The sequence below is a fragment of the Thermobia domestica genome, chromosome 7 (assembly GCF_964235325.1).
Source record: "Thermobia domestica chromosome 7, izTheDome1.hap1.1, whole genome shotgun sequence".
NCBI classification, from domain to species: Eukaryota; Metazoa; Arthropoda; class Insecta; order Zygentoma; family Lepismatidae; genus Thermobia; species Thermobia domestica.
In genome coordinates, this window is record NC_137460.1 from 111,514,919 (window position 1) to 111,532,578 (window position 17,660).

General features: G+C 35.6%; 1 protein-coding gene across 2 annotated transcripts in view; it reads right to left on the minus strand.

Moving 5' to 3' along the window:
- Positions 1–14,336, minus strand: part of cact (NF-kappa-B inhibitor cactus) — a 201,877-nt gene extending 187,541 nt beyond the window's left edge. The window contains exons 1-2 of one of the 2 annotated variants that reach the window (XM_081765143.1): positions 14,316–14,336; positions 7,977–8,025 (exon numbers count right to left, since the gene is read on the minus strand). In XM_081765143.1, the coding sequence (XP_081621269.1) occupies positions 7,977–8,025; positions 14,316–14,321 (55 nt within the window). In that variant the 5' untranslated portion in view covers positions 14,322–14,336. Of the gene's footprint in view, positions 1–7,518; positions 7,649–7,976; positions 8,026–14,315 lie in introns of those variants that run through there. The other variant, XM_081765141.1, reaches the window with a different exon arrangement.
- Between the last annotated feature and the right edge of the window lie 3,324 nt (positions 14,337–17,660).

Genomic DNA, 17,660 nt, shown 5'->3' on the forward strand with positions numbered 1-17,660 from the left:
AAAGAAGATAGATTGATAATCGGTATAGACAAAACTAAATTCCTTAAAATATTACCGCATGTTTTATTACCGCCCTGTTCTGTTTGGTTCAAAGCGATTAGGGGAAGTATACGCAATTATTTAGATTTTAAGAACGCACTACTTTCAAATTTTGAGAATGATTTTATGTTAGCGAACCGAGACGCCTTAGTTCGAAACAGGCATATTAACCCAAAATTGGATAAAAGTCTTACTGACTTCGTGATTTCCGTATATAATGAGTTGAAATTAATTAATCCGTACCAACAAGAATCACGAATTATAGCATCGATCCGGATCCTTAGGTTGTAGCAAATACTGATTTCTGCACAATGCATTAATTTCAATCATTTGATTATGATAGTGCAGAATTTTGAAAATCAATCCATGGTGCAAAGTAATAATAATCGAAATCAAACTAATAATAATAACTGAAGTCAAGGAAATCATATTCCCGTCCGGAATATTAATGTGCGTGAAGAATGTAACCCTAATGTAAGGAGTAATGATAGACTCAATTATATCAGTAATAGAACTGAATCTACTTACAGAGAAAACAGGAATAGTAAGTATACAGCGTTTAGAAATCAGGCAAACAGTACACCTAATTTTTCTCGAAATAGGTTTCGTAACAATTTCATAGGTGGCAGAGGTTATCCAAATAGAAATAAAAAATTTGTAGGAATTCATAATATACAGAACTGTACACAAGATTGTAGCTTACAATGCAACTTAACCGAACCCTTTGGCACTATAACTTAAGCTAAAGTTGTGGCGTCCGTCAAGGCATATTTAATTAATTCTTGTTTATTTTCACTTTGAACACAATTATGATTTCATTTATAATTCGTACTTTGTTTGAATTTTATACAGATAATATAAATAATGTTCTTAATATAAATGAATGCGAATATTGCCTATCAAAATTATGATAACCATGCCTTAATAAATAAAATATGTTATACTGTATTCTAGTTCATTCAAAGCCACATAAACTTTGCTAGTTCATATTATAATAATTTCTTTATTTGTATTACTTCTGAATATGATATTGTTTAATTTGAGTTTCGTTTTACTTTGAATATTATTTTGATTTCTTTATAATTCGCTTCACTTATCAATATTGTGCTTTTCAATTATTTTATAATCATCTTGATTATGCTCAAATGGAAGGAATAAGTTGTGTAATATGTTAATGCACTTTTGTTTAATGATTTGATGAGCTCCGAAGATATTGATTTAAATAATCTATTTTATGACCAGAGTAATTAACAAGTTGGTCGTATTTTTGAATAAGTCTTCTTTATCGATAATTTATAGAATTAAAATATAATTGATTATTAAATAAATGTAAGATCATTGTTGATATAAAATGAAATTAATTTATATATTGTAATTTATATAGGAGGGCTATTAGGAAAGTAAGGTAACCATGTATGTAAGAATATGTAACGGTCCAGGATTTTTTCTTAAATTGTAATCAGTTTAAGAAGTCCTCGTCAGGAGCCATATATACAACGATATTGTATATCCGTGCGATAAATTACTTCCATTTTCTTGTAGTTATTTTGGACAACGGCGCTTAAAAGTGCACAATTTGTTGATAAGAAGAAGAAGAAGAAATGTAGAATATATGTTGATTTTATATTGATAATCAGGTAATGTGAGCTGTTAAAAAGAAGATATCTATTTTGCTTGGTTGCTATGACAACATAATAATAATTTTCATGAAGGTTTTGAGAATAAAAAGTAAATGGTGTTCTGCATTTGATGTGTCTAATTCTCAATGCATGCAATCAGTTTTTACAAGTACAGGTAAATAAAATTAAGGTGTTTATCCGTGTTGACTTATATTGTAGTTCGGACTGTGGGTATATATAACGAAATATAAAATAAAACGTCATTTATCGTTATACTTACACCGAATAAAGACGGAGGAAATACAAATGATAAAAACTGGAATGTGCTTAGGCCCAATTTCCAGAATTTTAAGCAGGCTCGAAACTCAAAAGTAGAGCCACCTTTCCCTTTGGAATCCTTGGGCCAAAAAATATACAAGAAAGCAATATAGGCCTTTAGCTCCTTACAGCCAATGGAAATGGATTATAACTTGGATTATAATTATGACCAAAATCCCTATTTATTCGGTGTAAGGACTTAAAATTTTTGACTTTGCTTAGCAAAAAGTTTCTAAATCTGCACTATTGCCTCAAAATCTGTAATTCAGAGTCAGAGCGGATGACCTCTAAACGAACGCCCCTCTCTAGTGATCATATAAAACTTTAGATTGCACCTCGTCACGTAATTTTTCTTTCTTTCATTTCGGACTCGTGCTTGTGAAGATATGACGTTTTCCGTCTGTGTATTCTTTTTGATACACCCTGCATTTATCTAACGTAATTATTTATCACATTGACTATGGCATTCGGAGCTTGATTTAATCATTCCTAAGCTGCAGCATACACAGTATAATGTTAATGTCTTAAATTTATGAGAAGGGGAATTAACCCTCCCGTTCCATCAACGCCCTTGTCTAACGGTTGTCCTATAAAACTGTAGCCCACACCCTTTCACGTGGTTTTTGTTTAATTTATTTCGTACTCTTGGTTACGAAGAGCTGAGCAAAAGTGAACCTTTCTGAAAATGGACTTGGATCCCTTGTGCTCTGAACGCCCCATATCTAAAAGTATTAAAAAAAAAAAAGGTTGAAGGCAAATTTATCCTGCAACCCAAGTTTGTTCGAAACGCATAATATTTGTTTTGTTTGATTGATTAAGTTTTGCATCAGTAGCAAGGATGAGACAGGGTTTATTATTTAAAGTGGGATCCGAAACACTAATTCTGAAATTTTACGTCAGATCACAGTCAAAATCTATACAGCAAATTCCGGACGTCTCGTGCCTCTACCTCAAAATTTAATGTTAAAAGATCGAAAATTGTGGTGCATACATACAGACAGATGAACAAATGTAGATCAAATTGTCCCAGGGGCCTCACTGACATTTAGCACTGATGTTACAATAAGTATCACGCTTTAATAGTTAGTTACACGGGTGACTGGCATACCTTGCGCTTTCTCGCCTGGTCCCTTCATACAAGCTATGCCAGAGTGTAAAGTTTTTAAGAAAATTTAGAACTGAGGTGAGGCAGAGGGACGAAATAAAATTTTCATAATAAAATGAAAAATATATTGGTGAGACAAAATTAATTTTTACCTGAAGTTCCCAGTTGCATCTCAACCACATCACTGACGTTAGAATCCATCAGAAGCAATTTTTGGATTAACACTTCTACCATCTGTTTGGGTTTCCAGTTTTTTTTTTTCACAGTATTGCATTTTTCATAATGATTCTTCATTCTTTGAACTAAATCAGCCATTTCTTTCTTACACGAGCTCGTATGGTCGTTTTCTTATCTCATGGAGTTTGAATTGCTTTAATAAATTTGTTCTAAATGATGTTCTTTTTTCTTCCCGTAAAACTCATGTTAAACGTTTCCATACGGAGACTGAGAACCAATATGCATTATATAACGAATGCCTGCGATATTTTAATTTTAGAACCGCAATTTAGCAAAGAACCCTTTGTTCGTTTTCTGAATACAACACAAAAACTTGTTTCCATGATAATTCTTTTATTTATTTTTTAATATTAGTTCTACAAGTAGTCCAACCTTCAACCACGACACTTTCTCACAATTTAACTGATAAGCATTTAAACAATACAATTAACGCTAAAAACAAGGGGGAAAAAATTGTGGATCACCACATTGACCTGCTATAGCCACGAAAAATCAAAACATTCACATGGAAAGAAAATAGCCTCTTGAATGGGGAGCACTTTTTTGACAATTTTCTTTCTCTGGGCAGATTTTCTTTTTACAGCAATAATATAAAAAATAAAAATATGTTTAAAATAAGCCTTAAAAATACACGTGTTTAAAACAAAATGTTTAAAACTTGTATAAAATTTGTTTTACACAAAATCAATTGTTTAAAACAAGTTTTAATCATTTGTTTTAAACATTTTGTTTTAAACAAAACAACCCTGTTTGTATGTATGATAGAAATGAAACATACTACTATTACGTCTGCTTAATTTAATTTTAAGATTAAGGGAGATTTTCTCCCTCCTAACTTCTCTCTTCCTTGCCAAAACAATCTATATGAAACTTAGGCAGCAACAACATAAAATATCCTTAGAATTTCATGTAAGAAGCTACTTATTTTATTTCTGATTCACTCATGAACACCAAGATCAACATGGATTCAATCCAGCATATCGTGATTAACCTTAAGCTCCTGTTCCATCATGCTAATAAATGGTATGACTTGAGTAAGCTATTGCAATGAGAGAAGTTTAAATCGAAACACAGTATGGTTAAGTTCATTGACTCATTTCCAATACTAATCTGTAGTACGTGATGAAAGAATGTAATCGTATAGTAGACGTCAGTGTATTCTGTAAAAGATATGCGTATGTGTAGCCAGAATGGAAGAAAATAGGAATGCTTTCCAAGTTTTAACTGGAATTCCAATCGAAAAACAACCATTAGGAAGACCTAGGTGCAGAGGATAGGTGCTGATTGCCACGGGTGCTGACTGCCACAGCCAATTATTGGTGCTGACTGCCACGACTGTCGCTGATTGCAAATATGAAGGTGCTGACTGCCACGACGGCGTGCTGACTGCCACGAGCCTAGGAGAAACTGTATTTGGAAAGAGAGGAATTAATCCCTCATACTAAATTTATGATTATTAATTAATTTAGTAGGGATTAATTTAGTAATCATCACAGCAAATCTATGTGGCATCCTATAAGTTACAAAGTTGCTCACTAAGTGGAACGACATACACTTGGATGTTTATAAAGGGATTGTCTTTTTTCTGTTATGTGTACAATTTGCACATTTCATTGTTTATATTAATTGTTTTATTGTATTATTTAATGGATATGATGGTCTGAAGCCAGCTGACAAGGGAAGTTTGGGAGAAGCACTCGCCTGCAGAGAAATAGGCATGTCATTTGAAGGACCAATTCATGCTGATTACAGCAGGTAATGAAACTCCTGTACGTTGAGAACTGTTCGAGATATTCAGCTTGGAAATTTATATGAGAAAATGAGTGGATGCACGTTTCAATGCGTTAAGTAATCTCACCCATGGCGAAGCCTGATGGTTTGAAATTGCTATTGCTTGATCACTGGGGTCCATTCACAGACAAATTGTCCATACAGGTTGCATGACGTATGGCAAAGACCTAATGGTTGAGAAGATACCAAAGAATTGCACACGATTTGTGCAACCATTTGATGTGTTTTGATTCCGATCAATCAAAGATTAAAGCAGGAGATTTGTACATAGTATGAATCTTCTTCATCTGGACGTTATAATGTACCAACGAAACAACCAAATAAAGTTCGTGTCCATACGAATCGCTTCCGATCACCGCGACACATAAAATTGTTTGCGTTTTGCAAGGCAGGTTACGAACGAATTATAGGCCTATAACTTTTGAATCACTTGTCGAATTTGTTTTTTGCTTTAGTTTTGCGAACTGTTCTCTTGACGGATGCAACACAATTGCACATATAAAATGTTCATGGTGCAAGGGAGTATTTTGCCTGCGTCATTTATTCATAAAACAGAAGAACAACAGTGATCAATTTTCATCTCTAACCTATGATTATTGTGAACACTGTAATGACTAATTGTATCTAACAAACCCGTTAGTTATTGCGAAACACTTTTTTTTCTGTTACTTCCAATAGCTTTTAATTCGTATGTCAATATTTGTTACTAATTATGTTGTACTTACCGGGTATAAATGCGTATATCCTCATTTTCTCATATAAACTTCCAAGTTGAATATCTCGAACCGTTCTCAACCGTACAGAAATTTCATTAGCTTGTTGTAATCAGCATGAATCGGGACTTCAAATGGCATGCTTAGTATCTCTGCAGGCGAGTGCTTTCTCCTGAACTTCCCTTGTGAGGGACAGCCAGCAGTGCTTTTTTGATGGAACTTTCAAGAGCTGCTCGAAACAATTTGCGCAGCTGTACACAGTTCATGCTGACATAGTGAGTTCAAGTGAGAATACATACATCGTACCAATTTTGTACGCACCGCTCCCTGACAAAGCTGAAGTACACTCATATCCAAAATTATTGTCGCATATCTATAACTGTCTTCTTGTAAGAATATAATTTGATAATTTTGCAGAGTACTTTTAATACTTATATTATGTGTATAATCAGGAAATTTATATTTGTGATAAATTTCATAGGAAAAGAAATATAAATACGAAAATCATAATGAGTAAAATGAAATGTAACTAAATGGACAAGAAAATTTTATTTTCGTTTTATTGTTCTTATTTACTGCTCTTTTGACATGAAATTTACCACATACTTGTCTTTGCCGATTATACACATACTAACATTATAAAAAATACCGGGCGAATTCGTTATCAAATTATATTACTAGAACAATATATTTATAATCATGTGACAATAATTTTGGCCATGAGTGTACATACAGAGACTTGTTTACCTTTGTTAGGTGTTGGTCTGAACAACACGATCCTAAGGATCATCTAGTTTCTTTCATGCTTCTTGGCGTCCGGTAATGTTACGTCTAGCAACTTTCTCTCAGGCTCGTGGCAGTCAGCACGCCAGCGTGGCAGTCAGCACCTTGGTATTGGCAATTAGCGCCAGTCGTGGCAATCAGCACCAATAATTGGCTGTGGCAGTCAGCACCCGTGGCAGTCAGCACCCCACCGGTGCAGATGGGAGGACAATATTAAGATGGATCTTGTAGAAATAGAAATACAAAGTAGAAAATGGATCCAGTTGGCAAAGAACAGAAGTCAATGGAGAGCTTTCGTGAATGCAGCATTGAGCTTCCACGTTCCATAGGCCATAGAGTGAGTTAGTTATTTTGACTTTCATATATTTATTTTATGAATAGAATTTGCCGGCCATCGTTGTTATCATGACGGGGGCATATAGAATAGTCGCTTATGTTCGCACTAAACTTTAATCAATCAATCTGGCTATGTCACTGAAAGCAGGGAGGATACTTATCCTGAACTTGTCTTTTTCTGCAAATCGTGCCGAATAATTATTCAGAACACATACGGTAATTCCCTAAATTTCGTAACTCCTTTTCAAATGTTTGTTGCTGGCAGTTCATATACTTATGTCAGGTATTCTTGTCGCCAGAACCCATGGAGTTATCAACCTTCCTCTAAGTGTTTGTTTACAAAAGAGATGAGAGCACAAATTATAGATAACAAGGCACAATATTGCTAATATTACTTAACTAACAACTCTAAATATAACCTTTGTTCACCTCAGTTTTGATATTGTGCACGTTAGAAATTTTGCTATCACGTGTGTACCACGCATAAGATCATCTTATTAATATAACGATAATATATTCCTTTAAAAAAATATATCTAAAAATGGTACGTGCGCATGCTCTCTGTTGTCAAGCCTACCTGCACTTGATACACAATATTTCCACTTGAGCCAATAGTAATAGCAGTGATTGCTACACCTACTTAGGTTGTTTACTACGATACTTGGGTCAATGTTCAATTTCTTTCTTCCCATCTATTGATAAAACGTCATTCACATTTCTGTGACAGGCGTGATACAAAAATATTGAGAGAATGAAATCTCTACGATTGTCTCTAAATTGATAATGTTTCCAATTGACTGTGCTTAACATCTCTCGTTCACTGCACAGTTCACTTCGCTGCACTATAAGTAAAATCCTAAATCTCACCAAAGCAAAAACAGCTTATATTAATAACTTTTGCTACAGTTTCTGCAATATATCTTTGCCTACGTCTAGGGGTGCATACAGGCGGGTTTTAGACGGAAGGTTGCACCCATGAGATTATTTGGGAGGACAATATTTAATTGAAAATGGTACATTCAAGGGTATACTGGCCTGCTGGACAACTGGGCAAATATCTGGTGCATCCTCTCTTTATGGCGCTCTGAAAAAAAAAAGTTATTTAATAACGACAATAAAATAAATAAATTTCCCTGAAACACATATTTATAATATTTTTCTGTAATAATACACAAAATAATTCCAGTATTAAAAATAATACACGGCATAATTGGCGTATCTGGTGAATGCTTGTTGGTAATAACTTTTCAAGTTGAGTGTAAGGTTGGCTAGCCTGAAGTTACAGCCATAATGCTGGGATGCTACGGCTGTCTTCTGTAATGAAACATCAAACTAAGAGCCTTTTTTATACAGAGTGGTCCAAAAGTAGGTATATAAATGCTTGTCAGCCTACAACGAGTCAATTTACCGTGAAAAAATGTTACAAGAATGCTACAACAACACAGATATTGTGTTTATAAAATTATGTCTTATTTTCACTAACACTAAAGCAATCTACTTTATATTAGATGAGAAAAATCAAAGTCTGATTATGTTAATGAAATAGTGTCAGTAGAAAAGTCCTCAAAATGTTTGTCACATAGACGCCACCGCTTCTGCCATTATTACAAAATGTGACGATGAACGCAGATCGGTAGAACCTATATCAATGTTCTTCAGGACCATTTAGTGTATATGCTCCATGTAGTGGAAAGTGATGTTTTCATGCATGTTAACGCTCTTTGTCACAAGGCTAAAATGTAATGCATTTTCTTGAGGAACACATATTAAGATGTTAGAATAGCCCCGATCTAAATCCAATTGAAAATTGTTGTCATCGTATGAAGGGACCGAAGAAGCTCAGAACCTACAGACCCTACAAACAGAATTGAAGAAACTATGGTGTATTGACATGGACTTAAATTATTTCCGAAGTTTTAGTGATTCCATGCTCAAGTGTATTCAAATGGTTCTCAAGAGTAAAGGCAACATGACTCTGTATTAATGTGTGTATTTACGTGTATGTGATACGTTAATAATGGCTTTCCACATAAATTTATGTATTTATTGTGCTTTTCCTATGAGGTCTGAAGTGATTTTGCTGCGGGTATAGTAATAAATTTAATTAATGCTTTTATTAATAATATGCTGATTGCTTTACTTTATTATGAAATAAATTATTTTCATGTCTTAATGAAATTATCAGATCAATTGTTCACTGCACTAAAACAAGAAAAACTCTGATGGACAAATCAATTGTAACTCGAACCAAGCGGTGTACGAAGTCTTACCATTAATCAGCGCCCAAGGCGTTGGGAAGGAGGTCTCTGTCTTCATCACACATATATTAGATTCAAAGCTGGAATGTGTGATGTGCTCAACTCCAAGGAGAAAGCAGACTTTGGTAAATGATCCTCGGGACCATTTTTTGCAAGGTGATAGTGCAGATTTAAAGTGTTCATATTACAAACTGGGAGAGCGCAATGGTTAGTGATGAGCGCAAGAGTCTTGGTCTTGCAGTTTTTGCAAGAGTCTTGCATGCAAGACCAAGACCAAGACCAAGACCAAGACCAGGAATCCCGATGCAAGACCAAGACCAAGACCAAGGGGTGCAAGACCAAGACCAAGACCAAGACCATATCTGCAAGACCAAGACCAAGACCAAGACTCTTGCGCAAGAGTCTTGCACAAGTACGGTACTACTTGACTTTTTATAGAATGTAAAAAGGAAAGGGAAAAATCATTACATCTTTCACGTGAACTTCTTGGCTCCAGTCAAAATACAGCCGGAGTAAATGTATTCCCAGTAGTTTATGCAATCCATGTGAGTCGATCTGCTCCTGTAACATATAGCTACAGTATGTCGTTTTTTGAATCGGTTGTTCACGAGACGACCGACAGCATAATTCTATGAATTGTTACAAGCTATAACAACTTCAGTGTCTGATTTACTTTGGTCATCATTTGATCATTCACGACGGCCCATGATTGGATTTTGGGAAATACGAAGAATAGTTGTGTCCATAAGAAGTGGATAAGTAAAAATAAACTAGGGCATGTTATGGAAACGGTAGATTAGTGGCAGAGCGTTCACCTCTGGTACATGGGGCCCTGGTTCGATCGCAGCTTGCGCTATGTGAGCTTCTTTGGTGAACAAACACCCTGTGCGTGGGTTTTCCCGTTTCCTCATACTTTCTTCATTCCACCATTTCTCATCATCACTGTTTCTTCCCTTAGCCTCAGTGTAATAATCGTAGGACGTTAAAGTAGATATTTCATTTCATTTCAAAACATATTAGTGGTGTTCTTCTTCCAAAACTAAAGAAACGTAGTATTGAACATCGGCAATTCCGTACACCATAGGTTCCGACTACATGGGTATGGCTTTGGCTCTGAGGTTCAAGCATCCGTTGGAAATTTTAAATGTGTACTTATAAAATTAATATTGAAATAACATTTTCATGACATTGACAAGAACTTAGCGCATGTGACCGCAAGTTTGATTTCATAGGTGGATGCTTATACGTTGAATAATTGTTTATCAATATAACTTATAGCCCCCTTAGGTATACGACATATCTAGGATTCAACGATATAACATTATACAACAATAAATAATCTATATTCACAACTGAGAGTGATTTCGTACTTATTTCAAATAACTTGAAGTTTGATGCCGTTATTATGTATTTCTAATGTAGTTCAAAAGTATATATATATAAATTGAGTTTACACAAAAGACATAGACAGTTGAGTCGTTTTCAGTTTTCACTCAAATTATTCTAAAATATTGGGGCCGCGTTGGCTCAGTGGTAGAGCGTTCAGCTATGATGTTTGGGGTCCCGCGTTCAATCCCAGCCCCGCCAAGTGAACTTTATGGTGGACAAGCACCGTGTGCGTGGGTTTCCTCGGGGTTGTCCCGTTTCCTCCCACTTTCTTCTTTCCACCATTTTACTCATTTCTCATCATCACCGTCTCCTTTAGCCTAGCCGGCATAATCGTGGGACGTAAAACTCACAAATTTAATTTCATTTCATATTCTAAAATATTAACAGGTTCAATTATTATTATTTTAATTTTTTCTCTCTTTTTTGGTCAATATTGCAAAACATATTATCATCGTCATAATAATAGCTATTCTGCCATTATTGGCAGGTCACTTGCTGCAGCTGAGAAGCTTCGATGACTGTGGTCCTCAGCTAGTCTCTTCGTCTTAACGTAGCAATTTTCTGTCTTAATATATTTCTTCAACTATAATCTCCTTCGCCCCCTCCCTCTAGCACGTCCCTCATAACACAATTCCCCCTCAGCCAATGTCCTCCTCTTAATTACATCTAAAATTCTTCTTTTCTCCCCTCCTGCTACTATTTCTAAAACCTTTGCATTCGTTTTCCGTTCAACCCAGCTGATTCTCTCCTTTTTTCTCCATGCCCACATTTCGAAAGTCTAATTGTTTCATCGTTTTTGCGTAATGTCCTTGTTTCTGCCCCATACAGTACATATTAGAATCAGTCAAGTAAAATTTCAATATTTAATTGGGAGTTTGTTCAATTCAAAGATGAGCTAATCGTGGTTGAAAAGAAAAAAATCTGACGCCTTCAGAGTGTAAAAATAATTTTGCAATTTATGGTATTTCAGTAAGCTCTGCCGTCTTGGTTTTCTTTCATGCGTCTCACTGTCAGAGGTAGCCTCCCCAGTTTGGGAACCAGTGGAGTATTGGAACTGTTAAAATATATAAAAATATTACGAAATGTTGTGATTTATCTTATAAGTAGTGAAGCTTGATCACCCATTGAAAAAAAAAATAAAATAAAATAAAGGTCATCGCCTATGTTGTACAGTATCATCACACTTAAAGGTAAAATGTATTACATTTAGAAACATACATTGTATTTCCCTAACTATTGACGCAATGTAGGATTTCTTATCCCTTATATACAGAGTAAAATTTACTTATGAAAATCATAAATTTCTTAAAAGCAAAACTTGCAAGACTCTTGCAAGCAAGACCAAGACTGGGTGTGCAAGACCAAGACCAAGACCAAGACTAGGTGTGCAAGACCAAGACCAAGACCAAGACCAAGGGTTCCAGTGCAAGACCAAGACCAAGACCGCATGTGCAAGACCAAGACCAAGACCAAGACCACCCGGGTCTTGGTCTTGGTCTTGCATTTGCTCATCACTAGCAATGGTCTAATGTAGCAGAGAAAAAGCGTCTTAAAGTTTTCGACTCGGCGCATATGTCGTACGTAGCGCAAATTTACCAAGTGACGGTGTGGCAGAATCAGTAGCATCTGTAACTCACGTGCGAAGTGTCCCGAGTTCGATACCCGCTGGAGTAAACTTTTTTTTTTTTGCTTCAACCAATAAAGTAACCACTTGTAGCAACAAGTAAAATGTTACTTCACCATATGTTTATAATGAATTAAAACAATAGAAATATTCAAATCAGTGGTAAAATGTTCCATGTTAACTAGCAACGAAATGTAATCTATTTCGTAAATAGGCTATATTAATATCACGAGTTACATTATGATTACCACAGTCGTTGTGTAAAAAATGTTCTTGAAGCTTCGTGTCTACATCTGTTGACCGTATGTCTGTGTGTGTATTACAAGCACTGGCGCAAATGGCACGTGGGGATTAGGGGAAATGTTCCCTTCAATCTTGAAACTGAAGGACTGTCTCCCTTAATAATCCGATTTGAAATGTTTTTCGGGGAGAAATATGATGATTTGTGTCCGATTGCCACAAAGGAAAATGAAATGAAATTGATATCCCCCAGAATAAGCCTCAAATCTGCCCGCCTCCCAATGTTGAAGACAACTCTGCTCCCCTGATCCTCGACAATATTGTTTTTCAACTTCATAAATATTTTGAACATCGCTTTGAAAAAATAGGAACGGTCTTACCCCTCCTTCCCCCAATGTTGGAGACAGATTTTCGCCGCTTATTGAAAGGAGAATGAGGGGGAAATCTCCTTTGGTTATAGTAACATCCAGTATTACCAAAAGGGGATTTCCTTCTCATCCCCTTTCTAATTCTCACACTGTCAACAGATGTAGACACGAAGCTTCAAGAACATTTTTATACAACGACTGTGGTAGCCATAATATAACTCGTGATATCAATACATTTACGAAATAGATTACATTTCGTTGCTAGTTAGCATGAAACATTGAAAGATTTTACAACTGATTTGAAACATTTCGTTGCTAGTTAACATGAAACATTGAAAGATTTTACAACTGATTTGAATGTTTCTATTGCTTTAATTCAATATAAACATATGGTGAAGTAACATTTTACTTGTAGCTACAAGTGGTTACTTTATTGGTTGAAGGGGGCGCGGTGGCTCAGTGGTAGAGCGTTCATCTCCGGTGCTTGGGTTCCCTAGTTCAATCCCAGCTCGCGCCGTGTGGACTTTGTGGTGGACAAACACCGTGCTCTTGGGTTTTCTCGGGGTTCTCCCGTTTCCTCCCACTTTCTTCATTCCACCATTTCGTTCATTTTTCATAATACCGTCTCCTTTAGCCTAACCGGCATAACGTGGGACGTAAACCTCAAAGATTTCATTTCTTATTGGTTGAAGCAATAAACAAAAATACAAGCTGACTCCGGCGGGAATTGAACTCGGGACCCTTCGCATATGAGTTACAGAGCTACTGATTCTGCCACACCGTCACTTGGTAAATTTGCGCTACGTACGACATATGCGCCGAGTCGAAAACTTTAAGACGTTTTTTCTCTGCTATATTAGGCCATTGCGCTTTCCCAGTTTGTAATATGAACACTTTAAATGTGCACTATCACCTTGGAAAAAATGGCCCCGAAGTTTATTTACCAAAGTCTGCTTTCTCCTTGTCAGTAACTCCCAGTTTACTGACATCGAGGAGCGAAAAATTTTGTTTTAACTAAAATAATCACACCTTAATTTATACTAATTTTAGAAAAGAAAGAGAAAAGTAAAGTTGTAAAAAAACTAAATTTTCAAAACGACATTCATTCTATTTAATTTAGGACCATATTTTTAAAAACTCATGAGTTACGTACAATTAATTCGACATCATCTTGCTTTTCGTATGATTTTTGATGAACACGCCCAACTGAATGCTAATAACAAACTGTCTTGATGTAATAGAAATTGCTTTATCTGACGTAAGAGTTGTTTTGCGGAAAGGCTTTAAGACCTTACAGGGCTACTAACTGGTGTATGTTGACTAATTTCTTCTCCTGTAGTTCAGAAACTGGAAATTAACCCTTTAACCTTATCTCCATTCCAATGGATACGTAGTTTGCCGTATTATTTCTTCTTATTATAATGGGAATGCTTTAATTGAGAACATTTGGTACCTTAGATGGATACTAGATTGTACTATTAATAGGATAACTTACCATCATATGATTTTTTTTTGATTCTTTGAAATACAAAAATATGAAGAATTTTGGCTCAAGTTTAAGGTTGCCCCTCCAGTTTCATACCTACAAAAAGACAGTAAAACATTATTAGTAAAACCTGCTATTTTACTATACAGATTCATAGTATAAGTAGTAGTAGGAGTAAGAACGGGTTAGAAGCCCCGCAGGGCTTCGCTGAGTTCTGTTCTCGACATAAAATGGGCATGCTGCTGACTCATCGAACTTTTCGCGTCTTGCAAATAGTACCCACATATGTTTTCTCGTCTTAAACATACATTTACTACCAAACTTACACACCTAAACATCACATAAGATCTCGAAATCATAATTTCTTACCTCATTTCTCCTGTAAATTTTTCTAATTTTTATAAAAAACGGAGGGGTAACACAACCCAGAATTTTTAACGATAATTAAATCAGGGGGTGAGAAATTAAGAATTAGAATGCATATCCAAAAACTGAGTAATTACGACTTCGTTACACAGATATTGAATTTCACAAGTCAATCCACGACATTCCTGCGATATTTCGACTTCAATTAATGCCACGAAGCCGGCAAATAGTTTAAATCTGTAAAGATAATGGACATCCAGATTTAGGTTCAACAATATCCATATCTGATGAACCCATATTTAAGGCAACTCTGTACCAAGACACTATGAGCCTGTGTTTTAATGAGATTGAGCACTACCGTGCTAGAGGAAATTAACAAATGTCTCCTCAAAGCGCAATGGTGGAAAAGCGTAGCCCAAAATTTATGTCTTTGTTGACGTTTCGGGTCGTAAGTAATAATTTAATGAGATTATTCACTTTTAGAGTTCGTAATCACCCGTAAATTACAGAAACTGCATTCAAATTTTTCTATCTACTCCTAACTTATTAACAAAAGAACATATGGAGATGAAGTATGTATTTTTGCTGGTAAAAAGGCTAATGTTAAGTTCAATACACCCGCAGCATATCATGTCATCAATTTACCTGCAGTATCATTTTAATTGAGACCGTAGTGTGTATGGTAGAATCTGACATCTCATACAAAAGACTAATTGAGAAGATTGTTCAACCTGAATCCAGTGAATTCTTTTTATACAGTTACGAATTCGTTGATTAGTTGATTATCAGTTTAGCATTCCTACAGGAGCGAGGTTATATGAGACATGGATCTAGAGCAGTCGTGTGTAACAGCCAACCCGCGGGCCATATGCGGCCCGCCTAACCCTGTCTTCGGGCGCTGGTCCGCTGGTCGGTTATTGAAAACAATAATTATTATATTTTTTTTTCTTTCTGGAAATTTTTCATCGATCACACAGTGCGAAACGTGGTAACGCCCTGAAGACAAGCACTTGGCATGCGCAAGTACTTGGGGGAAGTTTCCCTCGGTATAAGAATTGCTAGATGTACCGACAAAGTTGTAAATACATTATTCTGCTCCCCTTTAGTGAGTAAATACCAGTGGCGTCTCGTGCTTTGAATTTTAGGTGGTGCACAGTATATGACCTTGTTTTTCATTATTATTATTATTATTATTATTATTATTATTATTATTATTATTATTATTATTATTAATAATAAGTATAAACAATGATAGCGATTTCTTCTAACCAGGGTGAATTGATTTAAATCAGTCTGATTTAAATCACGATTTTAATCAACATTTAAATCACTTGATTTTTTAAATAAAAATTGTTGATTTAAATCAAATTCCGGAGTAAATTAATTTAAAGTAAAAGTAACTAAAATCCCGTTTCTGTTCTGTTATTTCGATTATGGAAGATAATAATCATAATACAATGAGACTCAAATGTATGTAAGCACAATATGAAAACGAGTATCATGCAGAGGATTATTAGGGAAAATCCCGTTTTGAACGGGTAACGAGTGAATCCTGCTTTCTTCTTTTCGTAATACATGGTTTTTAAATTGTTAACTATTCCAACGGGGAAGTCACCATTCACATTTAAGACGTAAATTCTTTTATGTCCACGTCTATTTGTCTGTTTCCAGACAATATGGGCGTATTTAGGGGGTCCAAACCCCTCTCCGAAACAAACAAACAAACAAAAAAGATTTTAAGACTTTAGTCGAAATTTATGTACGAAATACATAGAAGTTCCTCAGGATCGTAATACGGCAAATTTTGGATGCGTTAAAATATCGAATAATACTTTTGATAAAATGGATACTTTCAAATATCTAAGACAAAAACCATATTCAGGAAGAAATTAATTGTCGACTAAAAACAGAATTAGTGTTATTATTCAGTTCAAAATCTCTTGTCGTCGCGAATTCTGTCGAGGAATTTGAAGCTTAAAATATATAAAATGATAATCATGCCTATTGTTCTGTATGGTTGCGAAAGATGGTCGCTTACTATTAAGGAAGAGCGTAGACTGAAAGCATTTGAGAATAAGATCCTGAGACGAATATTCGGACCCAACAGGAACGGGAATGGTAGAAACTTCATAACGGGGAACTACATTATATACGGTTTACCAAACACTGTTAGGGTCAAGTCTAGGAGACTTAGGTGGGCAGGTCATGTAGCCAGGATGGAAGAAAGTAGGAACGCTTTCAAAGTCTTAACTGGAAGACCAATCGGAAAACAACCATTAGGAAGACCTAGGCGCAGACAGAGGAGGACGTTTGGGCGCAGACGTTTAGGCGCGGCCGTTTGGGCGCGAGACATTTGGGTCATACTGTCATACATATTCCATATCTTTATTGGAAATAATGCGGCTGTTCTTTTGCAGCAAAATCGTATCGTTCCTTTACGTTAGATATATTATAAAGGATAAAAATTTGTTTTGGGGTGTCACAGACTGCCTACAGTAAATTTTATTTGGCCTATTCTTTCCATTTCAATGTATAGCTAGTGCCTATTTTTATGAAATCTGAATTTAGCCGAATAAATTAAAATGAATTTCACTATTGTATTGTTGCTTTATATTCATATTTCGTTACTGGTTAATCATTATCGGACTTAAGGAGAGAAACATCAAAGAAATTTAATGACCGTGTCTATAGCGACCACTCCCAGTCACGTCCCTCTTCAGTTTTATTAGAAAGAGGAAAAGAAAGATGAGGAAGAAAAAAAGAAGGTAGGAGAAAGGAGGGAAAGAGGAAGAGGAAAAGGAGAAAGGAAGAAGGAACTAGAGATAAAGTATTACTGGATAATGATGGAAATATGGTAAGAAACTTGAGTAGTTATTGAAAGGTGATTCATATCTAAATGTTATTACTTGAGGATCAATTCTGAACTGGTCCCGAAGAGACATTTTCCCTCATACTACCCTGACCTGGATCCTGGCAACTGCACCTGTC